The 8,180-nt window shown below is 61.7% G+C and overlaps 1 protein-coding gene across 1 annotated transcript; it reads right to left on the reverse strand.

Annotated features, from left to right (window-relative positions):
* Window positions 1-176: 176 nt before the first annotated feature.
* LOC308070318 (uncharacterized protein C20orf204) lies at window positions 177-8,129 on the reverse strand. Its single transcript, XM_080404036.1, has 5 exons — window positions 5,998-8,129; window positions 2,826-2,960; window positions 2,518-2,580; window positions 2,260-2,412; window positions 177-1,371 (listed from the first exon to the last, which is right to left on the reverse strand). The coding sequence occupies exons 1-5, from the start codon at window positions 5,998-6,000 to the stop codon at window positions 1,216-1,218; spliced, it is 510 nt and encodes a 169-aa protein (XP_080260162.1). The 5' UTR covers window positions 6,001-8,129; the 3' UTR covers window positions 177-1,215.
* Window positions 8,130-8,180: the final 51 nt, after the last annotated feature.

The raw sequence follows: 8,180 nt of genomic DNA on the forward strand, positions 1-8,180 counted from the left end.
CGGACCCTGCACCGTGCCCAGACCCTGCACCCTGTCCGGACCCTGCACCATGCCCGGACCCTGCACCGTGCCCAGACCCTGCACCCTGCCCGGACCCTGCACCCTGTCCGGACCCTGCACCGTGCCCAGACCCTGCACCGTGCCCGGACCCTGCACCCTGTCCGGACCCAGCACCGTGCCCAGACCCTGCACCGTGCCCGGACCCTGCACCCTGTCCGGACCCTGCACCCTGTCCGGACCCTGCACCCTGTCCGGACCCTGCACCCTGTCTGGACCCAGCACCGTGCCCGGACCCTGCACCGTGCCAGCCCCATCCACAGCACGAAAGCCCCTGGGTCACCAGCTAAAGCACCCAAAGGGCTTCCAGGGAAGGAGAGGTTTTATTTCTAGCTTCCCAGAGACTCTTTGTCACCCAACAGGGGAGCAGGGACCCCAGCTGGGGTGCTGGCAGAGCGTGGTGACAAGGGAGGATGCACCTTCAGCTCACGGAACCCCTCATCCCTCTGGGCTCAGCGCACTGGGGGGTGCCAGGGCACCCGTAGTGCCAAGCAGCCAGGTCCCTCCATGGTGCTGCCTGTCCCAGAAGCTGAGCCCTGGTCCTTGAGCCCCCACAGCTGCCTGGGGTTTTGCTGTTTCTCTGCAGGCACCAGCGTTCCCCAGACTTCCCTGGGCGCCCAGCAATGCACCGTGGCTTCCCCATCCACCACAGGTGCCCGGCTGCTCTGCATGTCCCGGCAGTCCAACAGGGACAAGTGTCCCTCTCTGCAGCGTGGCCACCCTCAGAGCCTTGTGGACGCGCAATGCTCCCGCTTCCAGCAGAGCCCTCAGAGCCACGGCTCCACACGTCCTCTTTCTGCCCCAAAAAGCAATCGCTGTCCCCCAGAAAGCAGCAGGTGATGCAGGGCCAGGAGCATCACAGAAATCCAGCACCTTGCCTCCTTTTTTCAGCACTTCCCCCTCTTCTCCCCCACATTTCTGGTGTTCCAGCTTCCCACCACAGCCATCCCATGGCAAAACAACCTGCCAGCCCCCACCACACGAGATGGAGCTGGTGCCCAGGTACCACTTGAAACAGGAGGACGAATTCAACTTGGGCATCCACGGGTAGCACCTCTTGCTGCCTTCAGGGTTGAATTTACCCCAGGTTTCCAAACAAGACTCCAGCAGCCATGGTGCTGGAGCACTGTGTCTCTCTGGCACGTGGCAAGGGTGTCCCTACGAGTCCCGGGCGGCACGGTGGGGTGTGTGCAGGGCGTAGAGCTTCTCCCAGCAGGTCACCAGCCTCTCTGCCTTCCTCCCAATCTCCCGCAGCTGCTTCCTCCTGCCACCAGGTCCCCTGCGCCGGGGCTGTGCCGGGATGCGCGGTGGGCTCTGCAGTTGGCGTGCCGAGGGACCAGAAATACCCTCTCACCATCACACAGGTATTAGGCAGGGGGACAAAAGCCACAACCTGTGGGGTCTGCGTGGGCAAAGCTGCAGGCTGGGGTGGCTGAACTGCCTGTGGCCATGGCAAGGATGTGCTCTCGGGTCCCCAGGGTTCCCCAGAGCTGTCCGTCCCCACCCAAGCTGGCAGCATGCACCCCCCACACATCCACGGCCAGGGCATGTGGCCAGCCTGGGTCTGCAGGCAGCTTTCCAGGCCAGCAGCACCCCTACCCCCACCAGCAACCCCCAGACAGGGCTGGCTCCGGCTGGGGTCCCCAGCAGTGGTGGGCAGGACCACCCCAGCACCGCGCCAGAGTCAGGCAGATCCGGGGAGCTGGTGCTTCCATGCCAGGGGCTTTCCCCACCAGTTAATGAGTTGCTGAGCTGCCATAGGGATCCTCCCGGCTGGGGTTTCCCCAGCAAAGCCCCGGGATGCTGGGGGAGCCCAGAGCAGCCCTCGGGGGAGAAATCCCAGTTCCTGCCTACAAGTACCCAGGAGGGAGGGCAGGACTGGATGAGCCCACCCACCAGGTGCACATCCCGCCAGGACAAGGCTCTGCGTTCCCATCAGCCATGGCATTGCTTGGGAGTTGGTGGTAAAACCCCACCAGCCTGTTCCATGCTGCCACAGCCAGACTTCCCTCCCCGGCCAGTTTAAAGCTCCCCGGGATGTGCTATCAGCATCCCCCAGCCACAGACGCCTGGGATGCTGCAGGAAGAGCCTGGAGACTCCTCATGGACAGCCAGGAGAGCAACAGGGCAGGCTCTGCCTGCAGCCCACATGGTGGGGAACTGGGAGCCACTGGGGTGCCTGGGAAGGGGCAGGGCTCCCACCTTGCTGATTTTCCTGCAGTTCTCCCTGAGCACGAAGTCGGTGTTTCTGGCCACTTTCTGCACTGCCAGCTCCTCGGGGCCACGCAGGCTGCCGGCCGCCACCTCCCGCAGAGACATGCTGATGTTGTAGATGGACAGCAGGATCTTCTGGTCCTGGAGAGGAGGGAAAGACACGGCCCCAGGCAGGGAAGGGGGCTCGATGGCTCTCCAGGGTCTCAGCCCACATGACACCCCAGCCCTGGGTCCCTTGGTGCTCACCTTGTCCGAACGACAAGCTGGCCCAGCCCTTCCACTCCTGTCTGCCGACCCGCTCAGGTTTTTCTGGAGCAATAAAGGAAGAAGATCAAGCATCCCAAAGCCTCAGTGCCTCCTACATTGGGCAGGGATCCCCTGCTTAAACACAGTACTCTCCCCAGTAATGCCAGCAAAGTGGCCAGCACCATATTAAGCTTCCAGGCTCACTCCTTCCCACCCAGACCCCACAGCAGGGCTGCATCCAGCTCAGTAGCATCCGCTGAGGTTGAGGGCTGGGGCCCTGGGCAAACACACCCCCCCTCCCTGCTCACCAGGTTCTGGATCTCGTGGAAGATGACCGCACGGTACTGCCGGAGGATTTTGGTGATGCTGCACCTTTTGCCTCTACTCAGCACGGCAACAAGCAGGAGGAGCAGAACAGTGCAGGAAAGCACCCGGGGGAAAATCTGCACAATGAAAGGCTCAGTATCAGCCGGGGATGAAGGGATGCTCTGAGATCTGCCTTCAGCCCCTTGCCACAAGCCCCCATCAGACCTGCTCCCTGTACCTGAAGACACAGCATGTGCAGGAGGAGCTCAGCCATCTCCCCCAGAGGACACCCTCCCAGCTGGGCAAAGCTCTTGAGAAACTGCCCCAGCTGGAGCCCAGCCCGGGCAGCACTGCCCATGGCGCATGCTGAGCTCTCCCCAGTGCCAGCAGCTAAGTACCTGGCACAGATATGTACTGGGACCTTTGCAGGCCTATAGGGTCTGTCCCCAAGCTTTCTGCCCCAACAGGGTCCCCAGTAGCTCCCCACCTTGTGGCATTTCAAGGCCAGACCCTCAACCACCAAAACCCAAAGGGAGCAGAAAGGGATGTGCCCTGCTCTCTGGTGAGGAGCTGGAGGCAGGGAGCTGGGGAGACGGAAACAGGGAGCCATCTGGCTCCACACCAGCCAACCTCTACCCTCAGCACAAAGGGCTTGGGGCACCCTTGGAAGGATGCTCTCCGCACCGCCACAAACCCCACATCAGTTCTGCGGCGTTTTTCCAGCTCCCATGCAGTCCCCGCTCATCCCGGGCTCAGGCACCCTCACCCAAGAACCAGACAGAAGCAGCACAAGCTCCTGCTCTCGCCAGCGCGTCCCAGCTGCCTCCGAGCCTCCCGGCTCCAAGCCTTCCCGGCAGCCCTGAGCCGGGGAAACCCAAGTGCTGACATCTGAGCTGGCGGGGGAGTACGGGGAGGGGGCAGCCGGACCCTCCGAGGGATGAGTCTGGAGGCTTTGAAGAAAAGCCAGCACAGCCTCAAGTGATCGGGACTGGGATATTTGAGCAGTCCCACAGCAGCAGGGTGCGGACGGGAAGCCCGATCCATGCGCAGCATCTGCCAGGAAAGGAGCCCGACAGCTCTCCACGTCTCCGCGTCGCTGAGCAGTGGCACAGTGCTGGGGCCCCATCCTGGCACTGGGGCACTTTGTATCACCTCCTTTTTGCAGGAAATGCCCCCAAAATCCCCCGCAACCACCCTGGGTGTCAGGTCTGGGCAGGCAGAAAGCGGCTCAGCTCCTTCCAAATATGCAACCTCTGTGCTGCGGCCAAAGCGCGAGCGAGGAAGGGGCCGGCAGCTCTGCCTGCTGCCAGCATCTGCCTGCCCCAAGCCACAGCTCGCACCTCGGCAGGTCCACTGCCAGCCCAGCCGCACCTGGCTCTCACGCTTGGCCTTTCACTCAGAGAAGCCAGAAGGAGGAAGTTTCCTTGCTGAAGTCCAAGCCCAGGCAGACGCCATCCATCCTGCCCTTCAGTGGGAAGCTGGAGGCTTTGTTTGTAAAACCTGCACCCACTCCATGCTCCCCACTCGGTGATGGACTAGTCCTGGCTACAAAAGGGGGAGGAAACCTTTCCCCACCGGTTCCTGCAGCTCAGCAGGAGTGCTGGGGGCTTAACACGAAGTGAAACCCAACACGACGCAAGTCTGGGAACCCATGGACGCAGGCGTCACCTTGGAGCAGAAGAGCGTGCGAGGAGATGAGCAAATCCATGTGTAATCAGTAAAAATCCCATTGGTCTCTTCAGCTTCGTTAATTGCCGCACGCCTTCCAGCAGAGCTGCACTGGGCCCCGTCTGGGGGCCAGGAAGGGCAGGGAAGAACCTCCCCGCGCTGCTGGCTTTGCTTTCTTGCAAACCCGCAGAGAGATCTCGCCCTGGAGGTGATTCAGCAACCAGCCGAGGGTATAATCCTCAGGGACACCCAAGGAGAGCGCTGCTTCTAGGAGGACACCCTGTGCAAAGTCTAAGGGTTGCTTTCAGGAAGCCTCCTCCGCTGGGAAGACAAGGCCATGCGATTTTACCATTAAACTGGGAAGGACTTCCCTCAAGTGGCTTATTAAACAACTGGGACCAAATTCCAGGAGAAAGCACACCATTTCCAGCACTTCCAGGCAGCCGAGCCTGGCACTGGACTCTCAGTCCTTAGCACGGGAGGAAGCGCAGCCTGCGGTCAGAGCAGCTCAGTGAGCCCCCCGGGCTGGGGGCTCAGGGAGGGCACTGGGTGCTCCCAGCACCCCCGGAGAGCGGGGAAGCAGCGGTGACAAGAGAGGGATGCAGGGAAAGATGAAGCTGGCAAATCCCGGTCCCCGCCATTGCTTCCCACCCTCAGGGAGGCGGAAAAGAAGTTGAGCGGCTGCTTTAGGGTTATTCCTTCTGCTGCCCTTGCCCCCAGCTCCCGGGCTGGCATGTCACTTCCCAGGGGAAGGCTGGCAGGGAAGGAGCAGCCAGGGAGCACGGGCGCAGGACAGCCACAGCCTGGCAGGGAAGCTAATCTCTTCCTCGGCTCTAATCCTCCAGCAAATACGAGGAGATAAAGGAAATCACCATTATTGACAGAGCAGCTCCCGGTGGCACTCCTGCTAGCCCCAGCCACCCAGGCAGCCAGGGGCAACGGCCGGCCGCCTGCGCGGGCACCCTGCTGGGGTTCCCAGGTCCTTCCAGCCAGACGGACCCAGTCCCGAACACCCTCCTACCCAACAGGACCCTGCCACCACCCTGAGCCCCGGCACCTGCCGCAGACCCGGGCAGGGATGGACCCTCCATCCTCCCCTGGGGGACCAGCTGGGTCCAAGCTCCATCCCAGCCACAGCAGCCAGATCCCAGCTGGACCGTAGCCCCTTCCCCAGCATCTTCCAGCTCCATCCCACCGCCAACCGGACCCCAGCCCCATCCTGACTCGGCCCAGCCCCATTCCCACCAGTCTGAGCCCCTTTCCCGGCGGACCGGCCGCTCTAAGCCCCATGCCAGAGAACCAAGCCTCGCCCCCATGGATCCCAAGCCCCTTCCCGACTGCTGCGAGTCCCGTCCCCCCCCCGCACCGAGCCGACCCCACCCCAGCAGTGCGGGGGGCTCCGGGCCAGCGCCCCCCACCCCCGGGGCAGTGCGGCGGGGCGTCCCGGGCCGCCCCCCGCCCCGCCAGCCTCGTGTGGGGAAGGGGCGGCGACCCCCGCGCACTCACCATGGAGCCCCGCGGGCGCGGGGGGGGCCGCCGGTGCGGACCCTGCGGCGGCTCCCGGGGACCCGGCCCGGCGCTGCGCCGCGTCCGCTCCGCCGGGGCTCGCGGTTTGAACTTGGCTCCACGGTGGGAGGGGACGGGCCGGGCCCGGGCACATCGCCGGCGGCCCAGCCCCGGCCCCCCCCGGGGGAACGCTGCCCTGCATCGCCCCCCGCCCGCCCGCGGCCCCGGCGGTGACCCCCCGGCGAGCGGGAGGGGGCCCCGCTGCGGGCGAGCGGTGGCCGCAGGGCCGGGGCAGGAGGGGGACCCAGCCCCGAGGGGCCCAGGGGGGCGCACAGGGACCGCGCCGCCCCGCTCTCACCCCCCCAGGGACCCAAAGCGACATGTGTCCCCACCACAGAGCTGGGCTGGGGCAGCCCTTCGTGCCCCACAGCCGTGCCCAGCACCCCCAGCCGGGCTGCCTCCTGCGCCCCACAGCCGTGCCCAGCACCCCCGGTTTCCCCTCCCGCCGGCAGGCGCTATGCCATTTCTGGGTTCGCCGTCAGTGGCCCATCAGCCCCAACAACTGCACAGCACACGTAGCAGTAGTGACCATCCAGAGCGAGACCCCTGCAATACCTACGCGCATGCTGTCCCCGCGCTTCCAGCTTCCCCTCCGAGTTTTGAACGGGCACGTCAGCATCAGCACGCCAGCCCAGGCACGGAAAACTGCCCTGACTCAATTTCACTTGCTTTTGTATAGGATAAAATGGGAAAAAATGAACTGACAGCAACAAGGCTCCACTGAGGAGTGGAGTGCATGTGGTTTAGTAAGAGAAATGGTTGAATAATCAGGCTTTTGCTTGGCAAGAATGGGCAAGAATGTTCTTCCACGTGAAGTGGGAACGGCGGTGTACACAACAACATACCGCTGCAGACAGGAACCATATAACTTGTTTATTGAGCTCCATATATAGTTAAAATTCGTAGGTGCCATAATCCATTTAAAAAACACGAAGACATCTACAAACATTAAAAGGCTCCAAGATTGATGAGCCCTTTTACCTAAAGAAAATAATAAAATAAAAAATCCCAAACCCCAGGGACATAACCACCCTGGCCAGGGGAAGGGGAAGCTGCAGGTACAAAAAAGCGGGTGGCAAAAGGAGCTCGGAGCTGCAAGGATGCAGTGCAGCACCCAGCACATCCCGGCGTGCAGCGCTGGAACCAACCTCTTCTCTCACCACCCACAAGGAGCAACTCCAGCAAGTCCTTCCCACGCGTTTTCTCAATCCCAGGGCTCTTGGGTAGCCTTTCCCAACAAACCCCTAAGGGATGTGGTGCCGCCACCCGAGCAAGGGGCAGGGGAAGCACACGGATCCCAGTCGGTGGGTGCACACACAGTATCTGGCGCAAGGGAGATGCTCCAAGCACAAGCCGGGAATTTCTCCAGCAAGAACAGCCATGCCACTGCGGTTCCAGCCGTCCCTCCCCACCTCAACTCCGCAGCCACCAAATGAGAGCACTGCAGGGCAGAGGAATTCATGCGCCACTGGCACCCAGCTCTCCCAAGCACATTGCTGTGCTAGGAAGTGCCACAGCAACTGAAAAGCCGTGTTCCCTTCCCAGAGAAGTGGGACACAGCTCCCATGTCAAGCACTTACACAGATCACCTTATGGAGGAAGAGTAAAAGCCACGTGAGAAGCTGAAGAACAGCATGCATTGAAAACTATTTTTTGACATTTCATTTCTCCCGTAGTTTCTGGCTCAGTCTTGAAATCCCTGTCCAGCCATGTTCCCCTCCCACAGCTACCCTCTCCTTTTCACAACAGCAATGTGTCCATTCTGCTCCCTGAACTCCCTTCCCCCTTGCATCAGCCCACATACAGGAAGGGTGCCGCATGAAATCCCTGAGTCTCTCAACTCCCAACATCTCTCACTCACCTTTGGGAAACTACAATTCCACGGGACATCCGTGATCTACACCCTCCTTAATGCAAATGCAGCTTCACACACTTTCACCAACTATTCCAAGAGAAAGCACAAGAGTTTCCGTTATAAACGGAGAGAAAAACAGGCTTTTGCTTCAAGACCAACCGTTGCTACTTTGATGTTAAGAGACATGGCTTCTCATTCTTTTTGGCAAAAGGCTGTAGCACAACCTGGTGTAAGCACCGCTGGCAGATATGTCCCTACAGTGGTGGGA

The sequence above is a fragment of the Falco punctatus genome, assembly GCF_963210335.1.
Source record: "Falco punctatus genome assembly, chromosome: 10".
Taxonomy (NCBI): Eukaryota; Metazoa; Chordata; class Aves; order Falconiformes; family Falconidae; genus Falco; species Falco punctatus.

Coding starts and splice junctions, on each gene's coding strand:
- LOC308070318 (XM_080404036.1), bottom strand. Junction 2,413..2,517: donor CAGCTTGTCGTTCGGACAAG/GTGAGCACCAAG, acceptor CCTCCTCTCCAG/GACCAGAAGATCCTGCTGTC. Junction 1,372..2,259: donor ACTGCAGGAAAATCAGCAAG/GTGGGAGCCCTG, acceptor CGCCAACTGCAG/AGCCCACCGCGCATCCCGGC.